The sequence below is a fragment of the Lepidochelys kempii genome, chromosome 10, assembly GCF_965140285.1.
Source record: "Lepidochelys kempii isolate rLepKem1 chromosome 10, rLepKem1.hap1, whole genome shotgun sequence".
NCBI classification, from domain to species: domain Eukaryota; kingdom Metazoa; phylum Chordata; order Testudines; family Cheloniidae; genus Lepidochelys; species Lepidochelys kempii.
In genome coordinates this window covers 36,222,811-36,242,607 of record NC_136389.1, presented here as the reverse complement: position 1 = coordinate 36,242,607, position 19,797 = coordinate 36,222,811, and the positions used below count along the sequence as shown (strand labels likewise).

General features: G+C 43.0%; 1 protein-coding gene across 7 annotated transcripts in view; it reads left to right on the top strand.

Annotated features, from left to right (window-relative positions):
- CCNF (cyclin F) overlaps positions 1-19,797 on the top strand; it is a 29,231-nt gene that overhangs the window by 1,221 nt on the left and 8,213 nt on the right. For 2 of the 7 annotated variants that reach the window (XM_073362885.2, XM_073362884.2), the window contains exons 2-16: positions 2,832-2,986; positions 3,474-3,580; positions 4,292-4,359; positions 4,993-5,186; positions 5,577-5,630; positions 6,335-6,439; positions 6,931-7,008; positions 7,491-7,642; positions 8,270-8,434; positions 9,275-9,398; positions 9,866-10,046; positions 10,500-10,587; positions 12,052-12,151; positions 12,470-12,600; positions 13,035-13,204. In XM_073362885.2, coding sequence (XP_073218986.1) covers positions 2,832-2,986; positions 3,474-3,580; positions 4,292-4,359; positions 4,993-5,186; positions 5,577-5,630; positions 6,335-6,439; positions 6,931-7,008; positions 7,491-7,642; positions 8,270-8,434; positions 9,275-9,398; positions 9,866-10,046; positions 10,500-10,587; positions 12,052-12,151; positions 12,470-12,600; positions 13,035-13,204 — 1,872 coding nt within the window. Of the gene's footprint in view, positions 1-2,831; positions 3,119-3,473; positions 3,581-4,291; positions 4,360-4,992; positions 5,187-5,576; positions 5,631-6,334; positions 6,440-6,930; positions 7,009-7,490; positions 7,643-8,269; positions 8,435-9,274; positions 9,399-9,865; positions 10,047-10,499; positions 10,588-12,051; positions 12,152-12,469; positions 12,601-13,034; positions 13,205-16,136; positions 18,306-18,331; positions 18,786-19,797 lie in introns of those variants that run through there. The other 5 variants (XM_073362881.2, XM_073362880.2, XM_073362883.2 and 2 more) reach the window with 5 other exon arrangements.

Genomic DNA, 19,797 nt, shown 5'->3' with positions numbered 1-19,797 from the left:
AAACAGAAGTCTCCTTTTATCAAGATTTTATCTTTGCCATGACAGTAAAATCTAACATTGAAATATGACATCTAAGCAGCACCTCACTCTTTCATGCCCAAATATAATTCTAGTTGTTTAATGTAATAATAGCTTATATTTCTGGAGTGCCTTTTATCATGCAGGACACCAAAATGCTTTACAAACTGCAATATTCATTGCTAATTTAATATGGCTTTCTCTGGGTTGAGGGTAGCAGCTAACTAGCACATTTATGGAGGGAAGAGAGAGAATATATGGTCTAAGTCATGGGGGCAAGCTCCCCTACTTTTACAGAAGTGCTAAGGACTCCTATGTTCTGAGCAGACAAAACTTGCTTTTTTATGGTCTGTGCACTCTGCCTATTTAGGGAGATCATCTAATGACATTGAATTTTTTTTTTTTTGCCAAAAACTATAAATGGGTTTATCGAGAAGAATATTTTGCTGAAGGCAGGTTTATTTTAAAAGGAATGATTTTTTAAATTACACTTTCTGCATTAATGGGACAGAATTTGAATACTTCACCCAAGTTTAATATGTTCTGGTTCTATGGGGTACATAACACTAGCAGACCTGCTTCTATAATACACTATCTTTGTTTGCCAAATGTACTTTGGAATGCTTCAGTTACTTAATCAGCACCTGAATTTAAAATATTAGAAATGCAGCTTGTGTACACAATATAGATATGTTTGTAGTATATGGGGTCATTTTAAAGTAAAGCCATCCTAATATAAATTCTGGGCTACGAGAGCTGAACTGTCCGCCATCTAGTCTTACTTCAATTTCCTGGGCTGTTTCGTCAGTTTCAGTTCTGAATACAGGCTTAATTGGCCTGCCAGTCTAGAAATGCATTGCCTCTTATATTGCAGTAGTTCTCTTGCTGAAATTGGGGATGGTGGGGAAAGGAACACCTATGAGAATAATAGTCTGGTGACTTGTGCATGTCAGAATTGCCCTTAATTACGTGGATATCATCCTTTAGTCAAAGGTAACTAATAGGTAAGCCAAGGGCTACCTGGGGGAGAATGGGGCATTCAGTTAGAATAGTAGCTTGTTTAATTGTTGATCCTGGAAACTCCAAAGAGTTCCATATTCATTTTGGCATAAAAGGATATTCTAGGTGGCCCATTGCTTTTTTTGCCTAGACAGATACTTACAAACGTGCATTGGGAAATACCCAGTTGTGGGGACTATCTTTAGCTTAGCTAGTGCCTGTGGTGCTATAATTAAAAATGATCAAGTCCCTGCAGCTGCTTTATTTTTATTTATTTAATTTCATGTATGATTTGTTTGTGGTTTGGTACACTTGTTATATTACCTTTCTGACTTTCATTGTTCTGTAAATTTACACTTATTTTAAAACTTTTTTTTAATACCATGGATTGGAAATTAACTGATAGAACAGGGGACAAGGAAAATCATTAATTCCGCAAGTGGAATATCACTGGGATCCCTAGTGGGACCCATATTTTTCATGACTGAGCTAGAAGAAAACCCAGCTAATTAGACTTCCTGGCTAAACTATCATTGAATAAAAAGACCTACAAACTGGATTTGAAAAATACACCTGACATTGCCAAGTGGGAAATGTTCCATGGTAAGAACAACAGCCCTAATCCATCAATTTGCAGAAAAGTGGGGGGATATATGTGTGTTTCTAGCCTTTATGGCTGCAAAGATAACTTTCCAAATGTGACCCAGCGCAGAGCAAACAGACTTGCTTTGTCTGCTGCACAGAGCCTTGTCAATGAAACTGGCAAGTCTCTGGTCCCTGCTGCTCTTCAGAGTGGGCAGCAGTGAAATTGACAAGATTCATGTCATTTTCACTCTGCTGCTGCTTGGCAAATCTCTGAGCAGCAGCCACAGCAGGTACTGGGGCTGTTTGCTGGGGAGGAAAATCCCAAAAGAAAGCTATGTGGTGGTGAGGGATCCCTTTCATGTAGTTCAGGGCTTAAGGTAAGAGAGATCCTTTTCCCTTCTAGCAGGTCAGGGTGCTTCAAATTTCTGACACCTACTACTCAGACTGATGCAAAAGATGGAGTTCCTGAGCAGAATCCAGGGCCAGCTTCTCAGCAGAAATCTGGACACCTCGCCCTTCCCAGCAAGTGGGAGCACTACTGGGCTTCTCACTAGAGTATTGCCCCTGAATCTCTCTAGTGAGCCCTCTCTCTAGCTAACTTAGTCCTTTCGCTAGCAGGTGCAGGGTGAACTTTCCTGTCCCTCCTTAGGAGGAGCAAGTAAGGGACTAGAATATATATAGACCAGGCACTAGTCTAAATATCACAAGGAACAAATGCATGAAGGAAGGACTTGAATCTCTGAAGATGGTATTTCAAGGGGCAGTGACAAGAGGCCATGGAAAGGGATAGGAAAATATTGACAGGGGAAAAAAATTAAGGCGACTGTCCACATCACTGATGTTACTCCAGCACATTAAATACTGCATGAATGGGAATTACATATGGAGGAAGTTTGCACAATGGAGGATGTTGGGCTGAATGGCCCAAGTGATCTCTTTTGGCCCTGTCAATTTAAGTATTTTTACTTTAGTTGGTTAGTGATCCCCTTTTCTATATGACTGTGCAATTGATTTGCTATCGTATCAGAGCCTAGAATTCTTTTTTACTTTCCATTTCATTGAAGAAACAACATAATTTGTGCTGCAGTAGAGCAGGCTCAGTAACAGCAATCATTTTCATGTTAATATACGGACTAGTATTCTTTACAGCTGTTGTCTTTTGTCCTGAAATTTCGACTTGACAGTGCTCTTTCACTAACTGAGATGTCTGGGCTTTTTGTTTTTTCTAGTAATCCACTGTAGATGTTCCAGGTGTTTTTCTTTCCCTTCAAAACGAAGGGTAAGAAAACGGCCTCGTGTCCTGACATTACTGAGTCTCCCTGAAGATGTTCTGTTTCATGTTCTGAAAGGCCTTCCTGCTGAGGATATCCTCTCCATCCGAGCTGTGAGTCTGCTAACCCACTTCACCCCTGTAACGGGATGGGGTTTACCTCTGTCAGTGTGATGCCCTGACTCCCAATGGCAGGACTGGACACAGGGAAGGCTGGATCCTCATGGCAGAGCAAATCTAACTACTGTATGTATTCCTTCAGTTTTCCTTCAGATCTCTGCCATTGTGGTAGCAGTTTCGTTGCTAAACCTCTCAAGATTGAGGATTAGCAGCAGTATATGAGTGTTTTGTTTAAATTTTCCAGAGGGAGCTATCCTGACAAATCATTCTGACCAGTTTGGTTCGGTTAAGAATGCTTATCTTATTTTCCAAAATTTACTTTTGTCTAATCTAATTTAATTAACGTAAATAAAGTGGAACAATAGTTGTACAAAAGTCTACCTGTGCCATGTTAATATGGCTATAACAGTAGACCACAAGAAGGATTTTTCGGTGGATTCCTATATGTTGTAATAATGTACTTCTGTATTTTTCCCTCTAGGTGCACTCTCATCTTAAGTACCTTGTAGATAATCATGCTAGTGTTTGGGCATGTGCAAGTTTTCAAGAAGTATGGCCTTCTCCAAACAATCTGAAGATGTTTGAAAGGTAATGTATAGGAATCCAAGCATGGTCTATGCATTAGGGGAGACTTTCAAAGGTGCAGAGGAAAACTAGGTACCCATTTCCCATTAACTTTCAATGAGAGTTGGACACCTAACTGCCTTTTCTGCCGTTGAAACTCTTCCCCTTAATTTGATTAAGAGTACTCTTAGTTTCCTGTCTACACTTCAGATTGGAAATGTCTTGTTAAGCGGAGCAGGGGTCATAGTTATATTTGGAATGTAAATGGATGCTGTGTCTACAAAGTGCTTTACAATCCCCTGATGGAATGTACTGCATAAGCTAAAAGTATTGCTACTGTATAAATGTAATGTATAAGCCAGAAATGTGGACCGAAAGGCTGCACAACTGTGTTTTTTAAAGAATTTAAGACTAATATTTGAACTCTCTCCATATTTCAAAATGAGTTTAAAAACCTAAAGTTGCAAGCAAATGACTGTACTTTGAAAGAATAAAGACACTATCTCAAAAAGGTGTGTATGGGTGTTGGCAGAGGCAGAACGTAAGAGCTGAATCTGTCTGGTGCCTGTGTAACCATCCTATGTGCTTCAGAGGTGCAAGTTCTGAATTCCTCAGCTGCATTCTGGAGCTGTGGCCATCTAGTAGAAATGAACATGGAAGCAAGGTCTCCTGCTGCACTGGAATCTTCAAATGATTCAGATGCCCACTGAGTTACCTTTTTGTACTCTTATTTAGGGCTGCTGAAAGGGGTAACTTTGAAGCTGCTGTGAAGCTGGGTATAGCATACCTGTACAACGAAGGCTGTAAGTGTGAAAGCACGTGCTGTGGAGCAGAGGGAAATGATGGTGGAGGGTGTGGTTCTATTCAAAAGAACAAAGAAATTTTATAGTGAAGTCTGATCAATAAGCTTGGATTCTTTTTATCTGCAACATGCTAATCTTTATCCCTACTATTTTATGGATGTTTGGGTTTTTTTCTGCCCATGTTATAAGATTGTTTTGCCCTGTCATTTCTGAGTATGTGGCAAGGTCTTGTATACCATTGTGCCTTTTCTATGATAGCTGCCAATGGCACTGCGAGCATTTCCCTGGCTATTGAAATTCTGGGGCTAAAATGCCATTATGCTACAGTAAACCTCTAAACAGCACTAATGGATTCCACTTCTAGCTGAAATGTGGATGTGTTTGAATCACACTGTTAGCAGCTCTTGAAGTTAGGCTTTGGAAGCCTCCAGTCAAATTTGGTTGGGTCATTTTGCCAGTTAAAAGGTTCACACTGAACCAAGCAGAGGCACTATTCAGTCCTCCTTCTGCAACCTGTTACCATTTCTGTGAAACCATCCTGCTAACTGTTGTACTGTGGCCCTATTTAATTCCAGGCAGATATTATGAATTAGCTTCTGTTCCCTCTTTAAAGCATCTGTTTCACTTATTCAGTATCCATCTCCGATGAGGGTCGTGCAGAAGTGAATGGGTTAAAGGCATCTCATTTCTTCAGCCTGACCGAGCGTCTGAATGTCTGGGCAGCCCCCTTTATCTGGCTCTTTATTCGTCCCCCATGGTCTGTGAGCGGGAGCTGTTGTAAAGCTGTAGTCTATGAGAGCCTCAAAGCAGAGTGTCAGTTGCAGAAAGTAAGTGGTGCTCTTTCTGTCAGTGGCTTTAGGGCAGGGCAGCACATCCACCCAGCAATTTGCACAATTACATTTCAGTTTCTCCAAGGAGTATCTTGTTCTCATGCCATTGATTTATAGCTGTTTAACCATTGTTTAAAAATTTAATTTAATACAGAGCAAAATTGTATGTAGGAGAAGCACTGCTTGATAGCTGTCAAAGGATTGTAACTGATTGTTCTGCCAGGTTAATTTCTATCTCAAAAGTGAAGAAATACTGAGGGGGGAGGAAATGGTCGGTCCATGAAAGGCCAAGGGCAAACAAAGCTCTAGCCTGGGACTATTTTGAAGAAGTCTCTTTCATTTTGTGGTTCTCTTTAATAATGTGCAGTTTTAAAACTATTTTTTTAGGCCCAGAAAGGCTCTATTCTCCACTGCTTGGCTAAGGTTTTAAGTCTCTTTGAGGTGAGTAGTGTTCATTTCCCACTGATTGCTTTGGGAATTCTAAAGGTACAATTTTACAATACAAATTTCCCCTGTGACTTTTCAAATGTTAGATGAGTTGTGTTATTATCTTCATGTGAGATCAAACCAATTGTTCTTGGTTTCCCCCAGTGTGAGAGAGTCTGTGAAGGCCTTTTCTATTTAAAGGGAAAGTCAATTTGAAATCTAATTAAGCTTCGCTATGGATTAAATCCTGGGCCACATTTTCTGCTGAAGTAAACTTGTGCAGCTCTGTTGACTTCAGTGGAACTGTGCCAGTTTACATCAACTGAGTATCTGCCCCCATGTTGTTTTTTTGTTTGTTTGTTTTTTTTAATGAGTTGAAAGTAGTTGTGCTTGCAGTATACGATGCCAGGTATCATCCTTTTGAGACCTGTCACGCTGGGTACCAAAGGAAGGGGCATGCTGGCCACCAGGAAGCCTAAATTGCTTTTGACTACCTGAAGAAAGCTGCGAAGTAACTCGTAAGCCAGGGTCTCTAAAGACCGTGCCTGCAGTGGTCCAGGAAACCATCTTGAACATTTGAAGGATGTTCCTGATGGTAATGGATTGATTCTGTACTGTAGCTTTCAATCTGAGGATGTTCTGTACCACTCAGAGTCTCTGGGGCTTGTGGGGCTGACTGGGTATGAACCATAAATAACATTTGACCTTTTTATTTTCAGGATGAAGAAAAAAGGAAAGAAGCCCTTGAAATGTTTGAAGAGTCTTCGAAGCAGGGTTGCCTAAACAGCTCCTACCGCCTCTGGGAAAGTAACAGAAGAGCTGCTGTGAGTACACTTGGCTCTTAAAATGATCTTTTCACCTCTATTACAGTGGCACCAAGAGTCCCCAACCAAGAATAGAGCTCTGTTGTGTTAAGTGCTGTATATACAGCCAGCAAGAGACAGCTTACAATCTAAATAGACAAGATGGATAAATGGTGACAGAGGAAGTAGTATCTCCATTTTACAGATTGGGAAGATAAACACAGAGAGGTTAAGTGACTTGCCCAAGGTCACACTGGATGTCTGTGGCCCAACTGAGAATTGAACTCTGATCTCTTCAGTCCCCATCCAATTCCTTCAACCCAGGATCATCCTTAAGAGAAAGAGACTGACTGTTGTGTGAGGATTTTCCCACAAAGGGCAGAAGAGATAGAGAAGTGATGCCGTTGGATAGTAGGAGTACTCCAGCCTTCATAAACATCGAACCAAGTGCTTATCTCCCCTGGACAAAAGGGGCAATACCTTCTTATGCTGTTCATATTCCTTTTCTCTAGATGTCAGATCCCGGCAGATACCTTCAGAGCCTCAGGAAACTAAGGGACTATGCAGCAAAGGGTTGCTGGGAAGCCCAGGTAAGACTTCCACTAGTGACGCCAAGACATTGTTTTTTGCACGGCCCTGTCCACACTGGCGTAGAAAGACATGGGAGTGTGCTTAAACATGGATCCAGTCGCTGGCCATTAGGAACAGCAGCTAAAACTCTTCTCAGAAAACACTTACTTAAATGTACTCTGCAAGGTAATCTCTTCTGAAAATACTGCACTTGCATAAAGAAATCTGAGCAAGGGCTCATCTTTAGTAAGCAATCTTTAGTCTGAAGAGCCTGTCCCAAAATACTCAACACACATTGTGTACCAGAGTTCTGCCAGCTTTGAAAAATAACTGTTTGTTCTTAATATCTCTGGAGCGGGTCCCATAAGCTAGGTTTCATTTCATTTTGAATGTAAAAATGACATGAGTTCTCCCAGGATTTCAGTTCAAATTTTGTTTCTCTGTCCAAATGGAAAATATCTCACTTGCTATTTACATTTCACCTCTTGTCTGTCTGCTGTAGATATCTTTAGCCAAAGCTTGTGGGAATGGAAACCAGCTAGGATTAGAAGCAAAAGCCTCCAATGAGATGGTGTCTCAGCTCTTCCAGGCCTCCCTTTCTGTCAGAAAGCAAAGCATCTTCACTGTGCAGAAGGGAATGAATGAAACAATGAGGTAAAGGCAAGCTCAGCAGCCAGGTCTTTGGCAAAGAAGTGTGTCTATGACATGGCAGGAAAGGCTGCTACTGTTTCATTGTGCTTGTTATAGTTCTGTCTGGAATGAGATGCGACCTACTAGATCATGAAGCTCTTTGTGGAGTTAGTTCTGGGACACGAGCAGTGAAGTGCAATGCAGAAAAGTTTGTATTTTGTGAATGTCACTAATTGCAAAAAGAAAAGGAGGACTTGTAGCACCTTAGAGAGTAACAAACTTTTGTGAGCTACAGGTCATTGCACAGTGTCCCTGGATAGACCCAGAATGACAGTGACACTTATTTTGATAAGTTCATATTTTAAGATGTCTTTTTTACTTTCAATCTGCATTAATTTGCCAGTCTGCCTAAAAAACACCTACCATGGTCCATCAGCCCGCAGTTTGACTCAAGTATCTGTCCTATTACCTAGATGCAACAGGACATTTTACTGAAGTCTTGTTTTGATGTTCAATGTTTTGTTGGCTAGTAACTTTTGAAAGGATAAGTCTTGATATGTGTGGAGAGTCTCTGGTGTTATAGCTGTCACTTAGCACAGGTCTGGATGGCTTCTTACCTAGGGGATCATTTGATTTTTATCTCCTATCTAGGTACATCCTGATTGACTGGCTGGTAGAAGTGGCCACCATGAAGGATTTCTCCAGTCTTTGTCTTCATATGACAGTGGGGTGCGTGGATCGGTACTTGAAGCTGAGACCTGTATCCCGGGCCCGGCTCCAGCTTTTGGGAATCGCGTGCATGGTCATTTGTACACGGTGAGTTTTGATGACTGATGTGCATCAGTGATACGAACTCAGCATTTAGCTATCATGTTCTGCTTTCTCCGCTGCACTAGTAACAGGCCTTCCTTATCCCTTTACACAGTGACTTCCCTTTGAATGTTGCTCTTAATATTTCCAAATGAGATACAAAGTGGTGCTGCTGCCACCTGAACACTTATTTAAATGTGCTGAAGGGGCTGGAGCTCTCCATACGTGAAGTGCTGTCTTCTGTGTAGAGTAGATGATTAACATCAGAAATCCTACTAGAAAGCAGGTCAGCACTATCATTCTGATCAGCCCATCTGCCATAAGTAACTCAGAAAAGCAGATCTGTACCTATGTCTGTGTTCATGCAGTTTTAATAACAAGTCTTTGTGGCACAGAAGTATTGTGTTCCCGGCCTAGTGTTTTATGTGGGACTAATTCCGCTACTTCTGCTATTTCAAAGTCTCTAGGGTTTAAACAGAGATGCTGCCAGTCACAGGAGACTGAATTCCAGGCACAAGGAATAGGTCTGGTTACTGGTTCTGCAGCCTTTCTGGGAGAATTACACCTGTGAAAACTGCTGCAGGATCTAGGCCTTCTAGTCAGTGATATAATAAAGGTGCAGGCCCAGGTTAAAGGTGCCATGGACAGGGCATCGTCTTGTGGGAACACCTGACACTCTCAACATGACTCTATCTGGTGTCTTCCTAATCTGTACTAACTTCTCCTTCTCCTCGCTTGTGCAGGTGTCTCCATAGCATAGGCTATCCATGGATATCTGCATGCAACCAAACACTGTGTGTGTGGCTCTGCCTTGGGCCTGAGTGCTAACCATCTTTAATATTGCAGCTTCATCAGCAAAGAGATCTTGACAATACGGGAAGCTGTGTGGCTAACAGACAACACATACAAATATGAAGATCTGGTCCGGATGATGGGGGAGATCATCTCTGCCCTGGAAGGCAAGATAAGGGTAAGTTTGGAAAACCAAGGGGGTGGGATGCTTACCTTCCTGGCTGTCCTTTGCTAAGTTATGGAGAGTTGCTATTACTGAGTGGTGAGATGTGGATCCTTCTTCCGCTTCTCTGTAGACTAGGCATGTTGTTTTGGGTGTTACTGGTTTCCTCTGAACCAGCATCCTTTGCTGCTTTGGTGACTGGGTTCTTCATTTGGGTGAGATGTTTGAGGATTGTTTGTATGTAATTCTGTACCTACAAGTACTTGATGTGATTGCACTGTAGGAAGTTAAATTTAACCCCCTTGGGACCAAGTCCAGAGATCTCATGCATTCCTGCCTTAGTGTCTGGGAAACATCTTGATACCACCGGGGTAATAAGAAGCCATGAAAAGGGATGGTCATCTGGGAACAATTCCATTCTGTGTTTGGTGCTTCGTTGTGTCGGAGTTTTGCCAAACTCTGTGTTCTCCCTTATGTGTTAGATTCCTACTGTTGTGGATTACAAAGAAGTGCTACTGACCATAATCCCTCTGGAGAGGCGAACGCTTCACCTGTACAGCTTTATCTGTGAACTCTCACTATTGAACACAGGTCTCTGTGTGTATTCCCCTGCCAATCTGGCTGCTGCAGCACTACTACTGGCTAAGATACTGCACAGGCAAGGTAAGGAACAGGTTGCTGCTAATCATTTCATAACTGGACCTGCAGGAACTGCAATGTAGCATGTTCATCCATGCTGTCCCTCTGGATAGCAATCTTTCTGCTTTAGCACCAAGGTATCTACTTGTGCCAGCTTGCCTCAGTCATGTTAAAGATAAGACGCTTCAGAAGGATGGGGTGGGCTTGGTCCTTTTCTCCAGTAATTGCTGTGTCGAGCTCAAGCGTTATCACAAGACTTGGGTTTAAGAAATGCCCACAGAATTTTTACTAGCGATGCTACGGACTAGATTACACAGCTAGGAATCTCTCTAGTTCTGGCACCTGCAGCTGTTGTTGGAGCCCGACAATTGATTCTGAATTTCAGATGGATTATCTGCTGGCATGATCTTATGTAAGATCTGCTTTATTTCTGCAGTATGGAGTTTTAGGTGCTAATGTACTTATTCCCTTCTCCAGCACATCCTTGGAACAGCCAGCTGTCTGAATGCACTGGATTCTCTCTTGAAGACCTGATACCCTGTGTGCTAAGCCTACACCAAAAATGGTATAACCTTCAGAACCTTTCTAAGTAGCTCTGGGGTTGTGGGGGAGAGGAGTGTTTGGCATCCAGCTGTTACAGACCCACAGCATAAATCTTAATAATAAAGTTTTGCTAATTAATTACTGTCTCGGAACTAAGGAGGTGACATTGGAGAGTATATGCCTCACTCCCCACAGCACGGGAGAGGTTGAGAGACCTACTGCTGTTGCTCCAATTTAGTACCAGCCCTAGCGTTCTCTGAATAGTGCCCTGGATTCTAGGGGGTGTGCTTCTCATTACCAGCAGTCTCAGCCTGCCAAGTCTCCCGATTCTCAAGGCTGGGACTTGCTTGTCAGCAAATTCAGGAAGATCCGCAGCAAGGCTGGAAGCTCATCTCCGAAGGTGTCTCAAGACCCAGATCCCACTCCCTGCTGCAGACCTGACCAAGTGGCAAGGAGAGGAAGGGGGATGGTCCTTTAAGCAGTCTCAGGCCCAGCTACCAGTCCTGCTAGTCAGCTTCCCTGCTGATGAAGCACAGTTGGTTTGTGTCAAGGTTCCTTCCCCACTCTGAACTCTAGGGTACAGATGTGGGGACCTGCATGAAAACCTCCTAAGCTTATTCTTACCAGCTTAGGTTAAAACTTCCCCAAGGTACAAATTATTTTACCCTTTGCCCTTGGACTTCCACTGCCACCACCAAACGTTTATCTGGGTTTATTTATTAGGAAAGCATTGTTTGGAAACATCTTTCCCCCCCAAATCATCCCAACCCTTGCACTTCCTGGGGAAGGTTTGGTAAAAATCCTCACCAATTTGCATAGGTGACCACAGACCCAAACCCTTGGATCTTAAGAACAACGAAAAAACATTCAGTTTCTGAAAAGAAGGATTTTAATAGAAGTAAAAAGTAAAAAAGAATCACCTCTGTAAAATCAGGATGGTAAATACCTTACAGGGTAATTAGATTCAAAACATAGAGAATCCCTCTAGGCAAAACCTTAAGTTACAAAAAGACCCCAAAACAGGAATATCCATTCTATTCAGCACAGCTTAATTTCTCAGCCATTTAAGGAAATCAGAATCTAACGCATATCTAGCTAGATTACTTACTAAGTTCTAAGACTCATTCCTGTTCTGTCCCTAGCAAAAGTATCACACAGACAGACAGACCCTTTTCTTTTCTCCCTCTTCCCAGCTTTTGAAAGTATCTTGTCTCCTCATTGGTCATTTTGGTCAGGTGCCAGCGAGGATATCCTAGCTTCTTAACCCTTTACATGTGAAAGGATTTTTCCTCTGGGCAGGAGGGATTTTAAAGGTGTTTACCCTTCCCTTTATATTTATGACAGTTTGTCACACCAGAACTGAGGGGAAACATCCTCCAGAGCCATAAAAGAAGGGAGGAATGTTTTTAGGTCAGCAAGTTCTATGAACTGTGTCCTTTCCAATGTGCTCTTGTAACACCTGTGCTGTGATTTTCTTTCTTCCTAGTTTCCATGATGATGTCCCAAAGGATTATAGGCAGGTGGTGTTGACTGCTGTGAAACAACGATTTGAAGATGAGCGTTATGAAGAAATTGGCAAGGAAAAGGTGGGGAGTAGCCTTACTGTTCTGCTCTCCATTCTTTAGTGGCAAGCACTTTAAGCAGAGCGACCAGTGTAGCAGGCTATCCAGTATTCTGAAAAGTAACAAGTTCAAATTAAAAATCCCAAAGGGAAGATGAAGAGAGTACACTGCTAGCGCAGTGGCGTTAGCATCACGCACCCTGTGGGGATACAAGTTGCACAGTTGGGCTGTAAATGCCAAGGAGCAGTTCAAGACATATTTATCCTAGAGAAAGTATCAGGCATTTTTGGTTGTTGGGAGGGCACTGCTGTAGTTGTCTGACTAGGTTGTCTTGTTGTTTAGGTGATGAGTTATAGCCAGCTCTGTTCACTGTTAGGAGTGAAACAGGAGGACCCAGAGCCCAGTCCCTTACACACAAGTGCTGAGGAAATTCAGACTTTCCTTAGCTCTCCCTCTGGAAAGAGAACTAAAAGGCAAGTAAAACTAAGCTCTGTTCTGTGTACTCTCTCTCCTATGTTTGCAGCCACTGGACATGGATGATTCAGTATGGAGTTCTCATGGGCATCTGACAGGGGGTCTTTTGCCTCCCTAAAATATCAATTGTGTGCAAATCACTGAGTGGGATTTTTACCCACTTCCCTGTTCTGAGCTGCCATTCTCTATGGACTCAATCAGTCCTTCCCCAGTCACCTTAACTCTGCTTAGCCTCTTCCCCTGGATGGCTGGAAGGGAAAGTTTGGGTTTCATGCCATGTTTTGCTGGCCAAACCAAATGACCAGTTGTATCTTTAGTATTCGCTGAAAGAGTTGAGTGAGGCAAATGGTCAGAGACTAGCCTGTTTCCTGATTCAGGATGATTTCCTCCATATATATGCTGAGTGAGTAACCTCTGAGTTTCCCTGCAACAGGAGAAGAGAAGACAGCATTCAGGAAGATAGGGGCAGCTTTGTGACTACACCCACAGCTGAACTATCCACGCAGGAGGAAAGCCTTCTGGACAACTTCCTGGACTGGAGCTTGGACTCCTGCTCGGGTTATGAAGGAGATCAGGAAAGTGAAGGGGAGAGAGAGGGAGATGGTAAGTAGTGTGTTTTTTCTTCTTTGATTACAATAGAGAGAGACTGCATTTTCCCATCTGCAGCTTAACAAAGTCAGGTTACTCTTGCTAGAAAAGTGCAAACTCTTTCAGAGGGACAGCAGTCACTGAAAGAACGTCCCTTTTCTATTGTACCATGGCGATTATCTTTACACCACATCCTGTAACAGCAAAAGTTTCTTGATAGATGCCAAAATCTCCTTGTCCATTTGCAATGCTGCAAAATGTTTGGGCACAAGACTTGGAGAGCTCTTATTCACAGATTCATAGATATTAAGGTCAGAAGGGACCATTATGATCATCTAGTCTGACCTCCTGTACAACGCAGGCCACAGAATCTCACCCACCCACTCCTGCGAAAAACCTCTCACCTATGTCTGAGCTATTGAAGTCCTCAAATCGTGGTTTAAAGACTTCAAGGAGCAGAGACTCCTCCAGCAAGTGACCTGTGCCCCATGCCACAGAGGAAGGCAAAAAACCTCCAGGGCCTCTTCCAATCTGCCCTGGAGGAAAATTCCTTCCTGACCCCAAATATGGCGATCAGCTAAACCCTGAGCATATGGGCAAGATTCACCAGCCAGATACCCAGGAAAGAATTCTCTGTAGTAACTCAGATCCCACCCCATCTAACATCCCATCACAAGCCATTGGGCCTATTTACCATGAATATTTAAAGATCAATTAATTGCCAAAATCATGTTATCCCATCATACCATCTCCTCCATAAACTTATCGAGTTTAATCTTAGAGCCAGATAGGTCTTTTGCCCCCACTGCTTCCCTTGGAAGGCTATTCCAAAACTTCACTCCTCTGATGGTTAGAAACCTTCATCTAATTTCAAGTCTAAACTTCCCATTGACCAGTTTATATCCATTTGTTCTTGTGTCCGCATTTGTACTGAGCTTAAATAATTCCTCTCCCGCTCCAGTATTTATCCCTCTGATATATTTATAGAGAGCAATCATATCTCCCCTCAACCTTCTTTTGGTTAGGCTAAACAAGCCAAGCTCCTTGAGTCTCCTTTCATAAGACAGGTTTTCCATTCCTCGGATCATCCTAGTAGCCCTTCTCTGTACCTGTTCCAGTTTGAATTCATCCTTCTTAAACATGGGAGACCAGAACTGCACACAGTATTCCAGGTGAGGTCTCACCAGTGCCTTGTATAATGGTACTAAAACCTCCATATCCCTACTGGAAATACCTCGCCTGATGCATCCCAAGACCGCATTAGCTTTTTTCACTGCCATATCACATTGGCGGCTCATAGTCATCCTATGATCAACCAATACTCCAAGGTCCTTCTCCTCCTTCTTACTTCTAATTGATGCGACCCCAGCTTATAACTAAAATTCTTGTTGTTAATCCCTAAATGCGTAACTTTACACTTCTCACTATTAAATTTCATCCTATTACTATTACTCTAGTTTACAAGGTCATCCAAATCTTCCTGTATGATTTCCCGGTCCTTCTCTCAATTGGCAATACCTCCCAGCTTTGTATCCTCTGCAAACTTTATTAGCGCACTCCCACTTTTTGTGCCGAGGTCAGTAATAAAAAGATTAAATAAGATTGGTCCCAAAACTGATCCCTGAGGAACTCCATTGGTAACCCTCCAGCCTTTTGACAGTTCACCTTTCAGTAGGACCCGCTGTAGTCTCCCTGTTAATCATTTCCTTATCCACCTTTCAATTTTCCTATTGATCCCCATCTTTTCCAATTTAACTAATAATTCCGCATGTGGCACAGTATCAAACGCTTTACTGAAATCTAGGTAAATTAGATCCACTGCGTTTCCTTTGTCTAAAAAAATCTGTTCCTTTCTCAAAGAAGGAGATCAAGTTGGTTTGGCACGATCTACCTTTTGTAAAACTATGTTGTATTTTGCCCCAATTACCATTGACCTCAAAGTCCTTAACTACTTTCTCCCTCAACATTTTTTCCAAGACCTTGCATACTACAGATATCAAACTAACAGGCCTGTAGTTACCCAGATCACGTTTTTTTCCTTTCTTAAAAATAGGAACTATGTTAGCAATTTTCCAATCATATGGTACAACCCCTGAGTTTACAGATTCATTAAAAATTCTTGCTAATGGGCTTGCAATTTCATGTGCCAATTCCTTTAATATTCTTGGATGAAGATTATCTGGGCCCCTCCATTTAGTCCCATTAAGATGTTTGAGTTTCGCTTCTACCTCAGATATGGTAATATCTACCTCCATATCCTCATTCCCATTTGTCATGCTACCATTATCCCTAAGATCCTCTTTAGCTTTATTAAAGACTGAGGCAAAATATTTGTTTAGATATTGGGCCATGCCTAGATTATCCTTGACCTCCACTCCATCCTCAGTGTTTAGCGGTCCCACTTCTTTTTCTTTGTTTCCTTCTTATTTATATGGCTCAATGGCTGCAGACTCTGGAATGTAGAAAATGGCAGACAGGATTACTGAGTATTGTCTGTACTGCTGTGAGGTAGGAGTGCTCCCAGATAGCACTGGGCACTTTGAATCAATTGGTGAGTGAAGGAGAGTCCTCATGGCTTCATATTAAGGGATTTTGCTGTTCTCATAATCCAGGAAAAGCTATTGAAGGAATCTGGCTGTAGCCAGCTATGTGGCGGAGCACTGTCCACACTGCAGCCTTTCCTGTTTTGTTTTGTTAGTGCTGAGCCTTAAAGCTTTTTATACCATGTCCCCTGTACAAACAACTGTTAGAACATACCTGTGGAATGGGGAGGAGTCCCCACTTTACACAAGGGAGAAATCAGAGCTTGTGTGTTAACTTCCTCTGTGGCTTTAGAGAAAGTTAATTGCCCAGGATTAGAGATCTTGAGTTCCTGGCTCTGACTTCTGTGCTCTCACTACACTGCTGCTCAGGTAGATCCAAATCACTGTTCTATATCTTCCTCTAGTGACTGCTCCCAGTGGAGTCCTGGATGTAACTGTGGTCTATATGGATCCAGCAGAGCACTGCTGTCAGGATTCCAGTGATGAAGACAGCCTAGCTGCGGAATGGCCTGGACAGGATGTACTAGCCAGGAAGCCTGAGCAGCCAGATGCTGAGAAACAGCGGCTTGCTGGTCACGGTCGAAAAGAACCCACACTAGAAGCCACCTCAGGCTATTCCTCTGTCCACAGTGCCAGTCCTACTTCCTCTGTAGATGGCAGCTTTGGAGCACCGATCAAAACTACCTCAGCACTGTCTCTGGGCAGGGCCGTGAACAAAGGGCCATACCTGCCTCACTACTTGAAATCACATTTACAATCTGTCCGGCCCAGGTCCACTGAGGGCAAGTGTGAGAGAAGGCAAGTCAAACGGAAAAATGTGGCCGAGCATAGTGAAGAAGAGAGGATGAACTTGGGCTTCTTGAGCCTCTGATTTCAGTGCTGTTTACTTTCATTTCAGAGGGCTCTGGGAAGCAGTATTTTGGTATAGTCTTGCAGGGAAGGTAGCAAGTAATTGTCAGTGTCAGACGGCCCATGCCAATCATGCTCTGCAAGCTCCATTTCATGCTTCTGTGGCTTAGTGCTGAGCTACCTTGTTTCTTGGTAGCTGCTTTTTAAAATGTTCCCTATAGTCTGATCCTATGCAAATTAAGAACCCCATCTGGTCTTGAGCACATGTCAGGAAAACCCAGAACCCTTGTGTGCTACCCAAAGCCATCTTGATTTTACCTGCAATGCATTGCCCGGTGGGTAGCCGATTCCTCCACAGAGGAAGAAGGGGAAAAAATAAAACTCTGCTGCTATGACCTGTTTTTCCCCATACACGGTCGTAATCTAGGAAAAACTCTCGAGGGAACCTGGCTGTAGCCAGCCATGAGGTGGAGCACTGTCAACGCTGCAGCCTCTCCTGTTTGTTTTATTAGTGCTGTCTGAAGACTCCCTTAACAGGTTATTTGTGCCTGAAGCTAAGGCAGGGTGTTAGTTCACTCCCAGCTGGTGCCCCTCTTACTTTCTCTGGACATTAACTACACTGCACTAGAGTATATTCTGGAGCCAAGCAAAGGGTGGTAGTGGTAAGTGGGGATACTTACTCTAACAGACTGGAGCTTTTAAATGTCCCTTCTCTGGGGCAGGCTCTAGGCCTTATTCTCCTTCCATTAGTCCTACACTGCTGGAGCTCCAGTCAGCTCACTCTCACTTACAGAGCTGTCAGTCAGACCCTCCCTCTAGCTCCATGTGTTTCTTCAAGTGAAGAACATCCTATCTGTGCCTTACCACTTCACTGCCTTTTGCCTTTAGTTACAGCACCACTGGTACAATCTGCAAGAACTCAGTCCCAGTGTCACTTTTGTGTTCTGTCCATATTGCAGTTTGTCTTCCTTGCTATTCTTCCAAAATGGCCTGCAATAGAGCCTGATTCTACTTTCCTGTTTGCTTCCTCTGTCCTAGTATTCAAAATAAATTCAATGTAGCAATAGCAAATAACCCTTCTACATGAAGCCCTATCTTAGATACCTCTCCATGACATCCCAGTCAGCAAGGAAGAGCTGGTGTCTTTCCCACAATCCTGGATAAAGGATTCCATGCCTTATACAGTCTGTGGAAGTTGTACAAGAAGAGCAAAAGCCCTAAGAAGCTGAGGGACTAGAGGCTACTTTACCCACTGACTTAGTTGTTACCAGAGGGGCTGACCCTCTAGAACAGGTGGTGAGAACATACATGGTACAAGATTTCTGGCAGCTGTTTGTCATGCTTGGCATCTGATAACACTGGAACTATACTCCCTGTTTACCTTCCTTTGTTGAGAAATTGTGGCAGAGACACTGACCGTTCACATACAGTGTAGTGACTTTTGTATAAAACAATTTTTTTATACTTGTCTGTGTTATTTTAAAAAACAGGGGTAGTGCTTGTGTCTGGTAAAGGAGCTGATTGTAAAGGGGTTGTGATGGGAGAAAATTGTCTAACAGTCACATGCCTTGAGGCATAGAAAGGTGAAGTGACTTACTTAAGGTGTTACAAAGTCACTGGCAGAAGCCTCAATGCAAGTCTGTCACCTGTTACTAGATAGCTGTTGGTTATAGCTGATCCATTGTCTCTGCAACTGAGACCATTACAGAACAGATATTAGCAGCTGCAAACAGTGGCTTATTTTCTACAGCTACCAGCTTGAGCATTGACGGATTGAAAAGCACCGGTTTATCAAGCAAGCTGCTATTGTCACTTTCACAAGCTGGATTTGAGAATACTGCATCTCCAGGAAGCACATTACTTACAAAGCCTGGCTTCTTCCAGATCTTGAGCTGCTCTCCTAGAACTAGCCTGACTGACAGGTGGATCATAAAGCTGGAACGTAGAGAAGCAGGGTTTCTAAGACACTTTCCCTCATCTGTCAAGGTGCAGTGGAACTGGTTTAATTTCTAGTCTGTAACTGTAAATAACCTCACCCTCCTTGTGTAACAGCTAGTCATCTATAAGCCTATGAATATCTGCTACAACTCCTGACTCTTATACTTTCTCTATCCCTCCATAGTAACCTACTAAAAAAAAAAAGCTACAATGTTAGAAATTATCTGGAAAAGGTTGACAAAGCTGGTGCTTACACTGACTCAGCATGTAGAAACCTAGCTTTACACCTTCCCCAGGAGCCCACCTCCTCCATAGTGGTTAAGTGCTTAAATACTTTTGGGGATCTGGGCCAAAAATCAGTAGCCAGGCTTCTATTAAGGCTCTTCCAACCACCTAGACAAATGGAAAACAAGTAGATTTTAGCATGCACCTCTATCCCTGCAGAACATCAAAGCCTAAGCCCATTGCATTAGCAATTCTGATCACAATGGGAAGGAGTGAATCAACTCTGAAGTCAGAAGTGGGGACTCTGACTGGCACTGAGATGGCCTTTTAGGGGCATTTGTGGTGTCCAGCTGCACCTAGCCTTGCAGCAGTTACACCTACAAGCAGAAAGGCTACAACTTAGTAAAAAAACAAACAGCTTAAGGGATGGTGGGAGAAAAAATCATGGAGCAGGTCCTCAAGGAATCAATTCTGAAGCACTTAGAGGAAAGTGATCAGGAACAGTCAGCATGGATTCACCAAGGGCAAGTCATGCCTGACTAATCTAATTGCCTTCTATGACGAGATAACTGGCTCTGTGGATGAGGGGAAAGTGGTGGATGTGTTGTTCCTTGACTTTAGCAAAGCTTTTGACACAGTCTCCCACAGTATTCTTGCCAGCAAGTTAAAGAAGTAGGGGCTGGATGAATGGACTATAAGGTGGATAGAAAGTTGGCTAGATTGTCGGGCTCAACAGGTAGTGATCAATGGCTCCATGTCTAGTTGGCAGTCGGTATCAAGTGGAGTGCCCTAAGGGTTAGTCCTGGAGACAGTTTTGTTCCAATATCTTCATAAATGATCTGGAGGATGGTATGGATTGCACCCTCAGCAAGTTTGCAGATGACACTAAATTGGGGGGAGAGGTAGATACGCTGGAAGGTAGGGATAGGATACAGAGGGCCCTAAACAAATTAGAGGATTGGGCCAAAAGAAATCTGAGGTTCAACAAGGACAAGTGCAGAGTTCTGCACTTAGGACGGAAGAATCCCATGCACTGCTACAGACTAGGGACCG